General features: G+C 44.5%; 2 protein-coding genes across 9 annotated transcripts in view; one reads left to right on the top strand and one right to left on the bottom strand.

Annotated features, from left to right (window-relative positions):
* PISD (phosphatidylserine decarboxylase) overlaps positions 1-7,152 on the top strand; it is a 74,001-nt gene extending 66,849 nt beyond the window's left edge. For 4 of the 6 annotated variants that reach the window (XM_068135167.2, XM_068135166.2, XM_068135170.2 and 1 more), the window contains 2 exons: positions 1,518-1,678; positions 5,940-7,152. In XM_068135167.2, the coding sequence (XP_067991268.1) occupies positions 1,518-1,678; positions 5,940-6,164 (386 nt within the window). In that variant the 3' untranslated portion in view covers positions 6,165-7,152. Of the gene's footprint in view, positions 1-1,517; positions 1,679-4,233; positions 4,378-4,566; positions 4,650-5,939 lie in introns of those variants that run through there. The other 2 variants (XR_013621374.1, XR_010986927.2) reach the window with 2 other exon arrangements.
* LOC137439424 (POZ-, AT hook-, and zinc finger-containing protein 1) overlaps positions 6,449-17,695 on the bottom strand; it is an 89,372-nt gene continuing 78,125 nt past the window's right edge. For all 3 annotated transcript variants that reach the window (XR_010986926.2, XM_068135163.2, XM_068135164.2), the window contains one exon: positions 6,449-9,964. Coding sequence is in view for 2 of the 3 variants with exons in the window: in XM_068135163.2 (XP_067991264.1) it covers positions 9,561-9,964 (404 nt within the window). In the remaining variant the exon portion in view is untranslated. The remainder of the gene's footprint in view (positions 9,965-17,695) is intronic.

Below are 17,695 nucleotides of genomic sequence, written 5' to 3'. Positions count from 1 at the left end.
CTATCCCAAACCACACCAGAGGAAATGGTGAAACTTTCTTTTCTTCAACTCGACAAATTTTGCATTTACTCTTTATAAGATCAGGGCTCGCTAGGTGCATGCCCACTTCCCGCTGAGCTGTCTTGCCTGGGTTTGAATCTCGGCCGAGCTATAAACCATCACGTTGGGGTCAACCTGATGTTTGGCTTGTGGGGACTGGGCAAGGGAGGTGGAGTTTGGGGGGGCCGAGGAAGAAACTACCTTCGTGAGACTGGCTTTGTCTGTGAAGTGAACTCTCCCATAGAATACGGCTCCACTTTTTACCTCTGCCACGAAAGGTGGATGGAGGTTATGTTTTCATCCCTGTCTGTTTGTTTGTTACTTGCGAAAATCGAAGATTTTCCAAGTATATTGGTTGGTCTTGTGCGTTATTCTGTCTTTGTTTGTCTGTCAGTCGCCTACAGGTTACAATTTTCAACCGATCTTCACGAAACTTCAACCAAATGGTAGAGTTGGTCATAAGCAAGAAGCTTATTGTTTTTGGGGTCAAAAGGTCAATATAGGCTAAAGGTCGCCAACTTTGTCAAATTTCTAAAATCCTCAATTTTCATCCGATTGACTTGAAATTTGAAGAGGATTTGCATATCTGGTCACTGAGTTCGACCACCAAGGTTTTTTGAGGTCAACATAGGCCAAATTTCTTCTTGATTATTTGTTTTGATTTTATTTTTATGGAAATAGGTATGGGTGGGAGGGGGAGGATGGTGGAGTGAGTCTGGGTTAGCAGACATTCAGAAGACGACAGGTGACGGTGGTGGTTTTGGTTGGTTTCCCGACACCTTAAAGTAATCATTTCCCCTAAGCTCAGTGGAGTTTCGGGTGCATCAAACGTTTGTTGCATCTTATTGATGGGAAGTGGTTGTGAGACGAGATTAATGCGCAGTTTATTTATTGGTACAAGTCTCGGACTGCGTTTTGAGGCATGGGGACGAGTGGTGCGGTTGGGTCCATCACCTACCTTATTCTATGAGAGAGCATCATTTCTGTCGAAGCAGTTTCTTGGCTAGGGTTACAACCTGGGATGGCTCCTCACTCCATCACAGGATGCTAGTGCAGGAATTTGTCATTTGTTTCTAGTGCTGGTAATAACTTGCCTCCTCTTTGCGAAGGACACTATGGGATCCATAATGTCCACCAACTAATGCTGGCAGATGGGACTCCCAGTTTAATGTCCATCCGAGAGACCGCACACACTCATTGATAAATCACCCTGCGTGTGGAACACCAGGATGACGGTTTGTAGCCGGGCCCGGTTTCAAACCCAGGATAGATCGCTCAGAGGTGGAGTGTGCGTACCACTAGGCCATGTGGCTGGGTTCAACCTTGCCATTGGTTTTTGCACAATGAGTGGATCCTTTGGCCATAATTCATCCTTCACTCCCGAATGTGTCAAATTTTAAGTGTTCCTTTCCATATTCCTTCTTTGGACATATCTTAGCTGTTGGTTTCTGATTGCAATAAGGTGAATGTTTCCTCAGGGTCACTGATGTCCGTTAGTCCTGGAGTGGCACGCTGGATCAAGGGCCTTTTCTGCCTCAACGAGCGGGTCGTACTGCTTGGGGAGTGGGAGCATGGCTTCTTCTCCTTCACCGCAGTTGGAGCTACCAACGTTGGGTCCATCAAGATCTACTTTGACACGGTTTGTATATTCCATCGAGATATACAAGTGGGATTGTTTTGTTTTTTTTGTTTGTTTTTTTTGGATACTGAATCGAGGCTCGTGAAAGTGCTAACATTTATTTCACAAACAAATCAACCAGACAAACAAAACACACAAAAAGAGGGAGCGGAAGACAAGATGGGGAGAGAAGGGGAAGCACACAACCACAACATTTGAGAGCAGGGAGAAGTGTGGGAGGGAGAGGACTTGGGGGCAGGAGGCGTGGGAGGGGGAGGGCGGGGGGGGGAGAGGTATAAAACACAAGGGGACCGAAATTAGCGGGGGTAGAAAAGATCAAGGTTTTGGATGGGGGAGGATAAGAGATGGTGTTGTTGTTGTTGTTGTTGTGCTAATTTTATTCTTTTTCTTTTGACGAGTATTTTGCATCATTTGTTGGTAACGTGACGCTATGTACGTAGGTTTTGGCATTGCTCTAACCTTTGCAGCTCATCCTTGACCCTTAACCTCGATATTTAAGTGAATATTCGAACTTCCGGAGTCTGAAGCCTGATTAGAGTCGTGTCCTCGGCTAATATTGTGAAATAAGTGATCTGGAAATTGAATACAAACGCGTAATTGGCAGCTTCCTTTCGTTTTTTGGAGTCGTGCGAATCCGAGCAAACTTTGGCACTGCTCCATAGCCTTTTAACACTCGTAACCCTCATAACCTCAAATACACTCGTAACCACAGTCCAACATTCTATTTTCTTTTTGAACTAACGTTATTTTAATCAAACAAGCTTTTAAAATAATCGATGATAAATAAAAATGATTAAACACACATACCTGTACAAAACAAAATTTAGCCTGGCCTGTACCTGTCCAGCAGGGGGAAGGTGATTGAGGTATTTTCAGGCAAGATGTATGAAGTTGTTTATAGTTCTGGTGTGGAGGTGTCCATACTGCAATGCCAGACTCTGTGGAATAACGGTTGGAGCATTCACCCTGAGCCTGGGATGTTAGCAGTTCGATTCTGACCCCGGCCGAGTCGTACAAAAGACTTGAGGATGGTACGTGCTGCTTCGTCGCTTAATAATCAGCTTTTAGAGATGGGGATTGGGGGTGAATGGGTTGTAGTTAGAGAATGGAGGACAGACAAACCCATTCGTTGGCATCCATGGCGATGAGGAAATTTTACCTCAATTGCTCCGCTGAGTGTGGAGAGAAAAGCAAAATCGTAAGGATGGTGTCACTGGTTCCCATACATCCCGGGACCTTCCATCACTCCCCCTAAGCTCGGTGGCTGTTTTTGTCTGAAGTCCAGTCCGGTGTCGTGTCATGTTTTTGTCTGAAGTCAAGTCGGGTGCTGCTTCATGTTTTTGTCTGGTCAAGTCCGGTGTCGTCTCATGTTTTTGTCTGAAGTCGTCGGGTGTCGTCTCATGTTTTTGTCTGAAGTCAAGTCCGGTGTCGTCTCGTGTTTTTGTCTGAAGTCAAGTCAGGTGTCGTCTCGTGTTTTTGTCTGAAGTCAAGTCGGGTGTCGTCTCGTGTTTTTGTCTGAAGTCAAGTCCGATGTCGTCTCATGTTTTTGTCTGAAGTCAAGTCCGGTGTCGTCTCGTGTTTTTGTCTGGTCAAGTCCGATGTCGTCTCATGTTTTTGTCTGAAGTCAAGTCCGATGTCGTCTCATGTTTTTGTCTGAAGTCAAGTCCGATGTCGTCTCATGTTTTTGTCTGAAGTCAAGTCCGATGTCGTCTCATGTTTTTGTCTGAAGTCAAGTCCGGTGTCGTGTCATGTTTTTGTCTGAAGTCAAGTCGGGTGTCGTCTCGTGTTTTTGTCTGGTCAAGTCCGGTGTCGTATCATGTGTTTCTCTGCTTGTATGTGGGTGATTTGTGTTCTAGCTCCTCCATGAGCCTTAGACTCTGGAGAAAGAAAATGCATCATAGTCTCATCAACGTAGTGCTTGTGTGCCGTATTTTAACTTGCTCAAAAGCACCACGATAGGGTCCTCAGGAAGGGAGTTTGCAGCACATCCAGGATAATGGGTATGCAGGATGTCAAATGGGTATTTATTCATACAAATGGGTATTCATCCCTCAATTTGGTGGAGATAGTCTCCGCCATGCTTATTTCTATGATTTTGAGACGTACAGTCGTGGCTAAAAATATTGGCACCCTTGCACTTTTTTCAAATAACCCACAATTTTCTCTAAAAATAAGTTGAAATTGAAAAAGTAATTGGTCTCCACAATTATTTATTTAACTGTTAATATCACGGAACCTTTGTTTTTGATTCAGAACTTAATATATCCTTTTAAATCAGCAAATAAGAAGAAATGGCATTGATAAAATTATTGATTGACACCCTCGACTTAATATTTGGTATTACAGCCTTTGGTCAAAATAACTGCAGTCAAGCGTTTCCTACAGCCATGAATGAGCTTCCTACACCTCTCTACTGGCAGTTTGACCCACTCTTCTTGTGCAAACTGCTCCAGTTCTCCCAGATTTGAAGAGTGCCTTCTCCCAAATGCTGTTTTCAGATCTTCCCACAGGTGTTCAATGGGATTTACATCTGGACTCATTGCTGCCCAATTCAGAACAGTCCAGCGTTTTGTCTTGAACCATTCCTGGGTGCTTTTTGAAGTGTGTTTGGGGTCATTGTCCTGCTGCAAGACCAATGACCTTCGACGGAAACTCAGCTCTCTGACACCGGGTTTAACATTGCGCTCCAAAATGCCTTGGTAATCTCCTGATTTCATGTTGCCGTGCACACATTCAAGGCAGCACATGAACCCCAAAACACCACTGAACCTCCTCCATGTTTGACATGGGAAGGTGTTCTTTTCTTTTAAGGCTTCATTTTGTTTTCTGTAAACATAGAGATGATGTGCTTTACCGAAAAGCTCTAATTTGGTCTCATCTGTCCACAGGACATTCTCCCAGAAGGATTTTGGCCTTTCAGGTGTGTTTTGGAAAACTGCAGTCGGGCTTTCTTATGTGTCTCTCTCAGCAGGTGGGTCCTCCTGGGTCTCTTACCATAGAACCCCCTTTCATTGAGTTGGTGATGGATGGTGCGAGTTCAAACTGTCGTACGTTGTGTCGGAAGGTCAGCTTCAATCTGTTTGGCAGTTAATTGAGGTGCTTTCTCCACCATTCAAACAATCCTTCGCTGCAATCTTCGATCCAGTTTTCTCTTGCGGCCACGTCCAGGGAGGATGGCTACAGTGCCATGGGCCTTAAACTTCCTGATAACATTGCGTACGGTGGACACAGGAACATCAAGGTCTCTGGAGATGGAATTGTAGCCTTGAGATTGTCCATGCTTGGCTACAATCTTGTGTCTGATCTCCTCAGACAATTCTTTGGTTTTCTTTATTTTCTCCATGCTCATTGCGGTACACACAGTGACACAAAACAGTCTTTTCTCTATTCAAACTGGTTGAATGAGCGATTTTTATATTGCAGGCACCTGCAACTCTCACCACGGGTGAGTTCAATTCCAAAGTAAAGGAGAATCACCAGCTTGAAATCGAATTATTTCTAACAACTTATAAAAGGTGCCAATAATATTGTCCGGCCAATTTTAGGATTTCTGTGTGGAATAAGCTAAGATTTAGTAATTTTTAAAACTTTTTTTGTTTTGTTCCACTGCAAACCAAAGAAATACATACATATGTGGATACCAAAATATTATTTAATTTCAACAATTTTCTGGAATAAATGGTGCATTATTTGAAAAAAGTGCAAGGGTGCCAATATTTTTGGCCACGACAGTATGCGATTAGAGTTACAATAGCAGTACGAAGTTCAATATGCATCTTATCCTTTAATACGTGCTAGCTTCTAGACGAGAAGTTTACAATTCACAAAAGAGTTTGCAATGTCCATGTTCTTGGAATTGAGTTTTGTCCAGGTTCATCACAGGCTTGAAAAACCATATGTGCTCGCATGTCATGATGTCATCTCCTTATTTAGGTTCTTTTTCATGTTTGAAGGGGGGGCTGCCAGAGTGGATTTTAATTTTGGAATAAGTAATGTTCTTCATGAACTAATCTTCAAAGGTCAGTGATTAGAAACAAGTTTATTCATAATGAAAGTACGAATTGTGGCAAGCAGTTTTGTGCAACTTTGCATGTTTATAATCTGCATATTTTCATTCTTCTCATCTGAAACAACGAGCAAGATATGAGCCAATGCGGCAAGTCGAGCGCTTCCCTGAAACCATTTGCACATGTTTACTCTTCTCCCCTCATGTTATTCCAGCCACAAGTGGTGGGGACTAAAGTGATCGTTTTGTCTCCAGGACCTCGAAACGAACAAGCCGCGGTACATGAAGGGAAGCTCTTTGAACTTCAGCTACTCCCCGGAAGCAGAGGAGCCGGGGATAGAGCTGAAGAAAGGCGAAGACTTGGGAGAGTTCAACTTGGGATCCACCATTGTGGTCATCTTCGAGGCTCCGAAGGATTTTACTTTTAGCCTCGACAGGGGTCAAAAGGTGCGCTTTGGAGAAGCCCTCGGTACCTTCTAATTGTTCCTTTATTTCAATGACTGACCGCCATGCTATATCCGTCGGCGCGTTTGGCTGCACATGCTGTTGTCTTTTACTTGTACACACTGGAGAACTTTTGACCGTGGCAGTAACAGCGAGGCGTACGCTCACAGGACGTGCCATACGTTCCTGCCGTTGTGGGATTTGGAACAAAATGATAAATAGGCCAAAAGTTAAACGACACACTTGTATTATTTCATCCATCAAGGTTCTTTTCCAAAACGATCACACTCCAACTATCATCATGTTCAAATAAACAAGAGTCGGAGTTGATGACTTCATTTATTGCATAATTGGTGAAAGCTTATCTGTACAAGGGGAATGAAGCACACTTTCCCGAAGCTAAATTGAAGCCTTGACATGTGCTCGTCACAGTTCCCATGATATTCCATCTTACGTGCGATTATCGAAGAGGCCACCTGCAGCACCTGCGTAAATGCATACAATGCATGTGTTGTGGGATTGCGTCGAAAGTAATGCCGTACGTGGACATTTTTGAAGAGCTTGCTTCTACCTGAAGGTGGTGAAACCTGCTTGCTGAAAGGGAATGAAATAAGCAAAGTTCAAAACCTGTAAATGTCTCGAGAACAGAAACGCGTCCCACCTGTGGCGAACGAGCGTCCCCCTGGCGCCACGCAACCCGAGACCGATTACCCCTTTCTCGTCCGGTTTGTGTACTAATGGAAACTTCTAGCGCTGCTCACATTGAGCGAGCCAGGTGTATCAGGAATGTGCTTGTATGATCCATGGAATCGGCCAATGGCAACTTTTCACTGCAGTTTCAGCCTGCTTTGTCCCATCGTGCACCGTTTGTATTTCGGTGAAGCGGCGTCTGTTTGTAATGTTAAAACATGAAACGTTAATAAAGCCAAATGTAAGTAGAATATTATTGGAGACTAGAAAATGGTATCTGTACATACAGTGAGTGCTCAAAGGTCAAACAATAAAAATCTAAACAAATTGCAAATACAGGCATACTGTTTCTGTTTACCGTACATCGACGGTCACGGCCGATCATCTCAACTCCTCAACTCATCGTAACATCGATTTCCTTTTTTTATTTATTAATTCCCTTTCCCTTCCCTGCCGAAGGCACAGGAAGCGTTTGTTTTCGGGTCGTCCGTCCGTCCGTGCATGAGGGTTTTGTTACCGCGATAACTTGTGAACTGCTGATGGGATTTTGATCAAACTTGGCATAACCATGGACTGTAATAGGAAGAGAAAATGATGAAATTTTGGGTTCGAAATGTCAAAGGTCACGTGCCCTTTGAAAGTTATTTTACAGGCCATAACTCGAGTTTGAAGCATGCGATGTTTCTCTCTTCTTACCTGTCTGCTCTTTCTCACATATGACCTTAAATTGAGATCAAACGTAATAGTAGGTTGACGTCTAGCGTGCGCGGAGGCCTATCCATCGATGCATTCACGTCACGTTCTACTTTCTAGTTTTACTATCCCTATTTTTTTTTTTCTCTCATTCCTCCATTCCAGATTTCATCTGATTATTGAAACTTAAACCATGATACTCAGCAGACAAAGGAGAACGCAGCCAATGGTAGCGGTTTGCACACATGCATTGTGGTTTTCAGAACTGGCTCACGATCGGATGTCAAACTGCAAAATTAAAACGGTCTTTGTCTCGCAATCCGATACATGAAAGTGTAATTTCACACAATATTACAGATCTCATTGGTCTACAAGTCTATGGGTTGGGTAGGATGAAGAAGAGTAGGGTGCAGGGGTGCTTCATCCCACCCACACTAGAAATTTAAGTTTTGCCTCGTCACGTAAACGCAGGCCTCGCGTGACTACAGGTGAAGTTTGCACAGCATTTCTCACTCGTCGTCGGCAGATCCTGATAACGTTGTGGGAAGGTAACCTGTGCATGCCAATTTTCGGAATTGCAGTAAATTTATTGAAACCTCAAACCTTATATAATGTGACGACAGTTCATCCAAAAGCGTTACTGGTGTGACCTGTCTGGCAAAAAAGCCCATCATCCTTTCGCCCCGAAGCCTGGTGTTGGCTTAGTGGTTAGGGAGCCGGCTTGGGATCCTAGGATCCTGGGTTCGTTGGCTTAGCGGTTAGGGTGCCGGCTCGGGATCCTAGGATCCTGGGTTCGTTGGCTTAGCGGATGCGGTGCTGGTTTGGGATCCTAGGATCCTGGGTTCAAATCCCGGTTGATCGCTGAATTAATGCCAGGGAGGTTGACTCAGCCTGTCATCCTTCCGAGGTCGGCAAATTGAGTACCAGTTCACTGGTAATTCCCTGTGCGCCGCAAGAGGTGACTAACAGGGTTGGTGGCAGGAAGGGCATCCGGCCATAAAACATTGCTTCAAAAAGGGGACCACGGTGCCCAAAAAAGGCCAACCCCTGCTCTGCGGGGAAAAATGGCCTCTAAAGGTGGTTGGTTGGTTTTATCCTTCCGCCCCGACTTAACGTCTCATCGCTGCAAACGTATAATTACAAATTTATGGGAAAACTTCATTTTTACCTGTATTCCCTTTTTTTCACCTACATTGATGGTTTCACCAACTACGATAAAATGCTAATTTAAAATCCAGCCGAGAATCTTTTGTCCATCTCGCACAAATTCAGACATCCATGATTGCGGACAACCTCGGGCTGATCCTGAGATCTCGTATCCCAGTGCCGTCTCTTGAAAGGAAAGCGTAGCCAACTCGGGTGCAGCTGCACGGCTTACTTATAAATATGAGGTTTAAACGTAGCGAGGAATTTTGCTGCGTAAACCTGATTTACTAAAATTATGCAATGAAGTAAAAAAATTTAAAAGGAGGAGGGAGTGAAAACGTTCATTCGTTGAGTAAAATAAGTCGACAATAATCTTTCCACAGTGTTTGAGCAATTGTCGATGTGTGGCGTTGGACACCAAGACAATTTAGTGGGGTCGAGGGGGTACCGAGCTGCACCCCAGACAGCAGCCACAGTAAGAACTGCACAAATGATTTGTACCAGTAAATATCAATTGAACTATCGTATGTACATATAGACATGGAAATCCAGGTATACAAACACCTTTGTTTAACAGGTCACTTCAACAAAATGGACACATCACACCCTTGTAGGTCTAATTACAGAAACTTGCGGAAATTGCTTTCTCGGGTCGTTTGCTGTCGAGGACTCAGATATTTTGAAGCGTGTTTGTGCCAAATGCAGCGCCCATCGAGCCTGAATCCCGAGCTAATATAGGGGGGGGGGGGGGGGGGGGAAACAAATCTTAATTGAAGGACGCACTAATGTTCAGTGTGTTCAGTGTACAGACAAGAACCACAACCGGTGGAAGTTTTAGTCCGGTTTGCGCATGTGTGCAGGTGCGTGGGCAAGTTGAACCGATCTTATTTGTTTATTATTTTCTCACTGTGATGTCGGTGTTATCGGGGGCTCCGCTGATGTACCACTTGCCGTACTCGTCTCGGGAGTCACGAGGAAGGCAGACTGCACCACTTGGAAGCCGAACGACTCGAGAAGAGACATCGCTGGTTTGGAAGTGCGGGGGAATCGGGAAGAACTTGGGGAGCGTGGTGCTGGAGGCGATTGAGGAGCCACGGAGGGTTGTGGTGAAGGTGACGAAGGTGGCTGATCAGGCTGCGGTGCGTCAGGGAGTTCCAGCACCTTTAGCGAAGGATCTGCCTTTTTGCCTGGTGCTATATGCTCCATCCTCATATGTCGCTTCATATGCGACTTGAAGAGAAAAGTTGCGTTGCACTCCCGGCAGGAGTACTTTCCACCTGCCACTCCTGCATTCCCGTTCACCGTGTCTACAACAAAGAAAAGGATAATGGATTAACTTGGTGACAACAGCATTACATGAACATTGCGAGCTAGCTGCCTTTCAAGTTTCACATCAATATATATATATATATATATATATATATATATATATATATATATATATATATATATATATATATATATGTATGTATGTATGTATATATTGTGTGTGTGTGTGTGTGTGTGTGTGTGTGTGTGTGTGTGTGTATATATATATATATATATATATATATATATATATATATATATATATATACATATATATATATATATTTATATATAATCGTTAGATTAAATAAGACGTGGACGTAGCTTCAGGACGTCGATCTTTAATTGTCGACAAGCTTTCGACCAACAAAGGTCTTCTTGTGAGTCGACAAAAACAGCATGCATGTATATCAGTCAAGTATGTATGGTGATATGTGTGTGAGATGTGTGATGTGTGTAGAAAATGCATACAGAAGGAAGAGCCACGCCAAAGTTCACTCACCAGCCCCAAGTTCAACGGAAGTGACCGTTTGCGTTACAGTTAGGGTGCACGTGCATATACAAATATAGAGATATACATACATAAACACACAAGCATATATTAATATCCCATTTATATTCATATAATATATTTATATATTTATATAAATGACATATAAAGGTAGAATGAATGAATGAATGAATGAATGGGTTACGGTTAACAATTTGATTGGGTTGATGTGGGAACATGCTTTAGTCATCAAAATTTATGCCATGAGGGACTTTTGTCCGAAGTTTGTGTATCCAAAAGGACTCACGTTTCAGAATCGTGGTGTGTGATCGATTTGTGATTGATTCAATGGCAGAGATCTGAATGTCATTTATAGAGTGATCCGGTTGATTAAAGTGTATCGTGTAAGGTAGAGATTTGCCCTGACTGGTGTGGAAGTTATTGATTTCTGACCGGGTGTTATTAAATCGTGTGTAGTGTATTTTCAGTTTTTCCAACATATTGTTTGGTGCACTTTTGGCAAGTGATTAGGTATATGACCCATGTAGATTTGCAGTTCATATAGGAGGTGATGGGGAATTTTTGTCCAGTGCTAGAACTACAGAATTTGTTTCCTTCTAGTAAATGCTTGTGAATAATGCATTTGTTTGCTGTGCATTTATAGAAGCCAGGGATCCTAGTTTCCTTGTTGTGGGGCTGTGGGTGCTTTGCTTTTACCAAGAGGTCCAAATTTCTTTGTTTTTCCAAATTTCCAACCAAATTTCTACATTACTATCACAGCAGACATGTCACGAAATGGCGATCGCGCTCACAACAACAACAACAACAACAACAACAACGATGTATACCTGACCACCACGATCAATGAACTTCAACGATTGATGCAAAAAAGACAAAGACATGAACTACACTTCACTTACCTAAACGAATATAAACAACGAGGGATCGTACCTAAAGGTCTCCTCATTAAAAAACGATCTTGCTTCGCAACGCAAACCAATGATGACGTCATCACTGCACGTTGGAATCTACTGCTATGGAACACTGCTCAACAACTACTGGAGATTGTAATAACACAAGTAAAAATAAAACTAATCAAATTGAATGAGAACATCAGCCAAAAGAAGGAGAAGATGTGGAAGAATGTGAATCCTGGACAATACCACCACATAATGTGCTCATTCAATGATAAGCTAATCTATCTATAATTCCAGTAATCTCTGTGTGTATGTCTGTGTGTATGTCTGTGACCGCTGTTTCTCGACAACCACGGGTCCGATATACTTTAAACTTGCCAGGTATATTGCTGGGGACCTGAGGATGTGCCTTTTCAAGGTTTCATATTAATCGGACAAGTAGTTACCGAGCTATGTCCAAAAAACGATTCAACCAATCAGAGAGCAGCGAGCTATCACGTGTGCCGAACGTGCCGAACAGACTCTGCCTCGGACGGCACATTTGAGAGCGTATTCATTTATTTCACGTTGGCAAACTATGTTGCCGCTATGTTGGCGTTAAACTATGTTTTAAAACTAATTAAAACTAATTTGCGATTCTTTCGCTTTCCTGCGCGTTTGTGCACGCTATAGCGATTTCTTTACCAAACTCCGCAAGCCGTTCGCTTTGGACCAAACCATTTCATGTAAATAGAGGGGGGGGATTGTCACCGTACTCGCAAGCCGTTCGCTTTGGACCAAACCATTTCATGTAAATAGAGGGGGGGGATTGTCACCGTACTCGCAAGCCGTTCGCTTTGGACCAAACCATTTCATGTAAATAGAGGGGGGGGGGGGGGATTGTCACCGTACTCGCAAGCCGTTCGCTTTGGCTTTGCGAATGGACCAAACCATTTCATGTAAATAGAGGGGGGGGATATAATTTTAGATATATATATAGTACGGGCATGCCCTAGTGGCTGCTAAACACGACATTGTTAAAGTTAAGGAAAGGAAACTTAAATGTGATGAAATATTATGCAAGCATATAAAACCATCTCAAGAGAATACACCCATTGCAAACAATAACCAGGTAACTCCAACCACCACTCCCAACCACTTTTCTCCAACCACTTCTGACCAACCACTACAACCACTTCCAACCACTTCTCCACCAATTCAACCACCCCATCTTCAACCACCCCAACCACTCCAACCACTTCCAACCACTTCTCAAACCACTTCTGACCAACTTAAGCATAAACACAAAAATCGACATTATCGTAAAAAACAATACACAAACCGCAGACATCATTACATGCAGAACCGTTCCTCCATGGAAATGAACACAGCTGAGGTTGAAAATAGTCAAACTAACAACAATAGAACTTCTACTGCAACCAAACTTGTAGATCTACCTAAACTCAGGATCATCAATCTTTCCAATCATTCCCTCAGTGAGGCGGAAATAAACCTGCTCTCTAAGGGTTTAAAATTTTGCCCAATCGCTCCACAAATAGACCAATTACAATTGAAAGAAGATTTAAAAGATTTCTGTAGGCGAATGACATTAAAGGCACACTTTGCTAAAGTACACCCAGCACCATCAACGCCACAACAAACAACACCAACAACCACGCATACAATCACATACACCGATACTAATACACCACAACTCACTTTACCTAAACCAAAAAGCACCTGGACACCATGTGTTGACAATCCATATCTACATGTCTATATGGAACAAGTGAGCAATGAAATTGAAAAGGTGGCACAAAAATATAATTGTTCCAGACATAAGGACAATCTTACAAAGGCAGAGCGACGAGCACTTCACAATCTCCAAAAACAATGAAAAGATAGTCATAAAGCCAGCAGATAAAGGTGCTGGCATTGTCATTATGTCGACTACCGATTACGTTGCAGAAGGTAATCGTCAACTACATAGTGATACTTACAAAGAGCTCCCATCCGACCCTACCCTTTTACATCTTGAAGAGGTTAAAAAGGTAGTAGATTCTATTCGGGTGGATAAAACCATCAAATCTCGCTTGGTTCCGAAAGATCCTCATTGCCCTAACCTTTATTTTCTTCCTAAAATACACAAGGTAAACAATCCAGGTAGACCAATCGTATCTGGCTGCACATGTCCAACTGTTCTAATATCAAAATTTGTTGACTGTCATTTACGTCCTCTCGTGTTGAAGCTCTCCTCATACCTCAAGGACACAACCAGTTTTCTGACCCACATCCAAGGATTGAACAGAATATACTCACCTTTCAACTCCCAAACCATTTTAGTCACAGCAGATGTTACATCCCTCTACACTAATATTCCACATTCAGAAGGCCTGTCTGCATGCCGCAAAGCCCTCGATACACGACAAGTCCCAATGCCACCTACTCAAGACCTTATGCGCCTATTAGAACTGACACTCAAACTGAATAATTTCCAATTCAACGGACGACATTACATTCAAACTCAAGGTACCGCTATGGGTACCCCTGTTGCACCATCGTACGCTAACATCTTCATGGGAATGATAGAGGCCAAGATCAATGCACAACCTCATCACGGAATCTTGGAAAAATCCTGGGTACGTTATATTGATGACATCCAGTTCATCTGGTCAAAATCCCCCCGTAGTCTCGCACAATTCCAAAATGAATTAAATTTGATTCATCCGACCATCAAGTTTACATTCGACAGCTCACAGTCCGAAGTTCACTTTCTAGACACATCACTCACGCTTCAAAATAACAGACTCGAAACAGAACTATACACCAAACCAACAGACACTCACTCTTACCTTCTCCCTTCTTCATCTCATCCTAAACATACAATTGCAAGCATACCATACAGTCAAGCACTCAGAGTAAGACGCATTTGCTCAACAAAAATGGCAGAAGAAACTTCTCTCTGCCAATTAGAAACACACTTCATTGCAAGAAACTATGACCCTCACTCTGTGAAAGAAGCAATAAACCGAGCAAAACGCATACCGAGAGCAGACCTTCTGACTTACAAGCCCAAACCTGCAACTAACCGTGTCCCACTGGTAACCACCTACTCTGCTACCTCATCCCAATTGCCAAGTATTCTGAATAAGGCCCTTCCTCTCCTCCATCAATCAGAAACACTCGACACCACATTTCCTCAACCTCCACTAACATCATTTCGACGTGGTCGGACACTCAGGGACCTCTTGGTAAAAGCAAAGCACCCACAGCCCCACAACAAGGAAACTAGGATCCCTGGCTTCTATAAATGCACAGCAAACAAATGCATTATTCACAAACATTTACTAGAAGGAAACAAATTCTGTAGTTCTAGCACTGGACAAAAATTCCCCATCACCTCCTATATGAACTGCAAATCTACATGGGTCATATACCTAATCACTTGCCAAAAGTGCACCAAACAATATGTTGGAAAATGTTACGTGGTCCCCTCGGTGAATACCTGGTCTCGGTGACCCCCGGACCGTGAGAGGAACTCCGCCAGCAAGCTGTATTATATATGCGCTTTCGCCACGCAATCCATATGAATTTAACCCAGGAGACAACTGATGTTCAAGGATATATTTCCAATGGTAATGATACCATACAATTTCAAGGACACAACCACGGAGATTTTTCCCGAGCAATCAACAATACACCACCATCAACAATATTTCAATGACACAACCACGGAGATTCTCCCCGAGCAATCCACAATACACAATCATCAACAATTCCCAATTCACAATCAATTCCCTAGGATTAAGATGGCCATCTTATACATGTGTGTCCCGGTGAGTACTCACGACACCCTTTTGGTCTCGGTCCCGCACAATGTCTCTGGGCCCCTCCTGACCAAGATGATGGTCGCCGTCGCCGCTCTCGGGCGGTTGAACGAACCCCGGGTGGACGTTTTTCCACCGGGCAGGTATCGTACCAGGCACCGAGGCTGCAGCCCCTCGTGGCCACGCGAAGCGGATACGGTAGAGCAAGCCAAACCCCACGCCGCTTGCAAGGCGCGTTAGGCCCCAACGTGCGACCCGCACGCGTCTGTTTGGACGGTGCCGCGAACGAGGCCAGACGCGGGTTCGATGCACGGCCCCACGTCAACTTGACGTCTCCACCGGGCAGGTACACGTTCCGGTAATTCCTCTCGCCAGACAGGCTTCGGAACGCCGCTGTTCCACGCAGCGCAAGGTCGATCCCACCTTTTGGTCGGAGCGGGGCGAGGAAGAATAATACTCGTCCTTTTTTCCTCGTCTTTTCCTCTTCCGTTTCCGGTCACTTCCGTTTCCGGCCACTGGTTCAGAAGGGCTCCTGACCCTCCAACCACAACAACTACACAACAACTTAATATACTACACACGGATAAGCAAAGACCTGAATGGTAATTCACATACATTCACATAAATATGTAACACTCCCCCCCTTCAAGAAAGAAAGTTTGAACCCAGCGAAAACTTTCTTTGCCGGCCAATTTGGAGAAACAAACCAGATAACTCAACCCCCCCCCCACATTATCAGTTCCCCCCGGGCACAGTTATCACTTAAAAATAAAGCAACCAAAATTTCACCACAACCCCTCCAGATTACTCGCTCTGGACTAAGCACCAGCAACGACATTGTCCCTGCCAAATCAAACTCCATCTCATGACCCTCTGACTTTGACCGTCAGTTTCTTGTGAAGGAAGGTTAAGGGGTTAATCAAAGATCCAAAGTTAAGCCACTCGATAGCACTTTTTCCGGGAGGCCAAGCCGAGTATTCACTACATGGATGCCTTTAGGAACGCGGAGTTCACGGTTAGTCCGTGCAGGAAAGTTCTCTACATGGGCGCCTTGAGGAACGTGGAGTTCACGGTTAGTCCGTGCATGAAAGTTCACTACATGGACGCCTTTAGGAACGGCGTTCACGGTTAATTCGTGTAGGAATCTTGGCTCGGCGGCTCCGCCGCATTCAGTGCTTCAACTTCTCAGAACTTCCCTAATAATTATGGTGGGACCACTTGTCCCTGTAGTCCCCTGAATAGCGGTCTCCTTCTCGGCCACTACTTTGACAATCCTTCCTTCGGGAGCTGCTGTAACTCAGGGAGCCTCCATAATAATATTGATTGCGGCCACCACCAAAACTACCGCCCAGTTGTCCTCTCCTGTAGACCTCTCGACGCCTACGAAATGCCTTCCCTACGGTTATGGTCCGACCCTCCAAATCCTTGCCATTCCCATTCTTCTCTGCCTCTCTGGCATCTTTTGTGCTGGCAAACGTGACAAAGCCGAACCCTCTTGACTGTTGCGTTTCCCAGTCTCTTACCAACCGCACTTCCACCAGCGGCCCATATCTGTTGAAGACAGAGGTCAGAACTTCTTCCTCTGTTTTGAAGTTCAGTCCCCCTACAAATAACTTGGCACTTTTGTCGCCATCCCGAGCTGGTGTGGTGTTATTTTCCCTGCTGGGCTCTTTACCAACCCTCAGGTTACCATAAACTTGACCCCCGGCCAAATCATTCCCGATAACCACAGATACACCCTCTACAGGAAGCGTGGCTTGTAAGCCGACGGTGACCGGTCCTGACACCAAATCGGACTCCAAATGGATGACATGAAGGGGAGCACTAACACCGCCCCCGATCCCCTGTAAACGAACACTATCCCCCGTTGCCGTCTCCTTGGACCATGGCAAAATGCCTTCAAGCATTAAAGATTGATGGGCCCCTGTGTCCCTCAATATCCTAACCGGTCTCCGGTTAGTCGAGGCTCCATCCAGTGACACAAACCCCTCTGAAATAAATGGTTGGTAACCCTTTTGATGGCGATTTCTTACGCTAGCCATCGCATTCGGAGTTGTAATAGTCGGACTCCGCTCTGGGTTGTCCCTTTTCATGAGGTAACAACTGGACATCGTGTCCAGGTTTCTTGCAAAACGCGCAAGTAGGCCCGGAGGAAAAACTCGTGGTCTGCCTCGGGCCCCCTGAAAAATAAGTTTGTCTTGGGCCCGCAGCCCTCTGACTTCGAACAGGTGGGGTATCCGCGTTGTCCCCATAATCCTCTCGAGGCCGCCGCCATGTATTGTCGTTCTCCGCACCTGCTGTTCCCCACCTCCCCTGCGGAGATCTAGGCGAGGAGTTAGGTTCGTGGACCCCTATTCGGTGGGTTAAGGCATAATCATCTGCCATGGTGGCTGCGTCCCACAACTTTGGTACCTTCTTTTCCTGCAGGTACACTTTGATGTCCTCGTGGACACACTGCTGGAATTCCTCCACCAGGATCAAGTCCCGCAATGTTTCGAAGTCTTTCCCGACTCCTTT

The sequence above is a fragment of the Myxine glutinosa genome, chromosome 14 (genome assembly GCF_964187855.1).
Source record: "Myxine glutinosa chromosome 14, kmMyxGlut1.1, whole genome shotgun sequence".
In the NCBI taxonomy this organism is placed as follows: domain Eukaryota; kingdom Metazoa; phylum Chordata; class Myxini; order Myxiniformes; family Myxinidae; genus Myxine; species Myxine glutinosa.
Note: the sequence above shows the minus strand (reverse complement) of the source record. Positions and strands in the feature narration are given on the sequence as shown.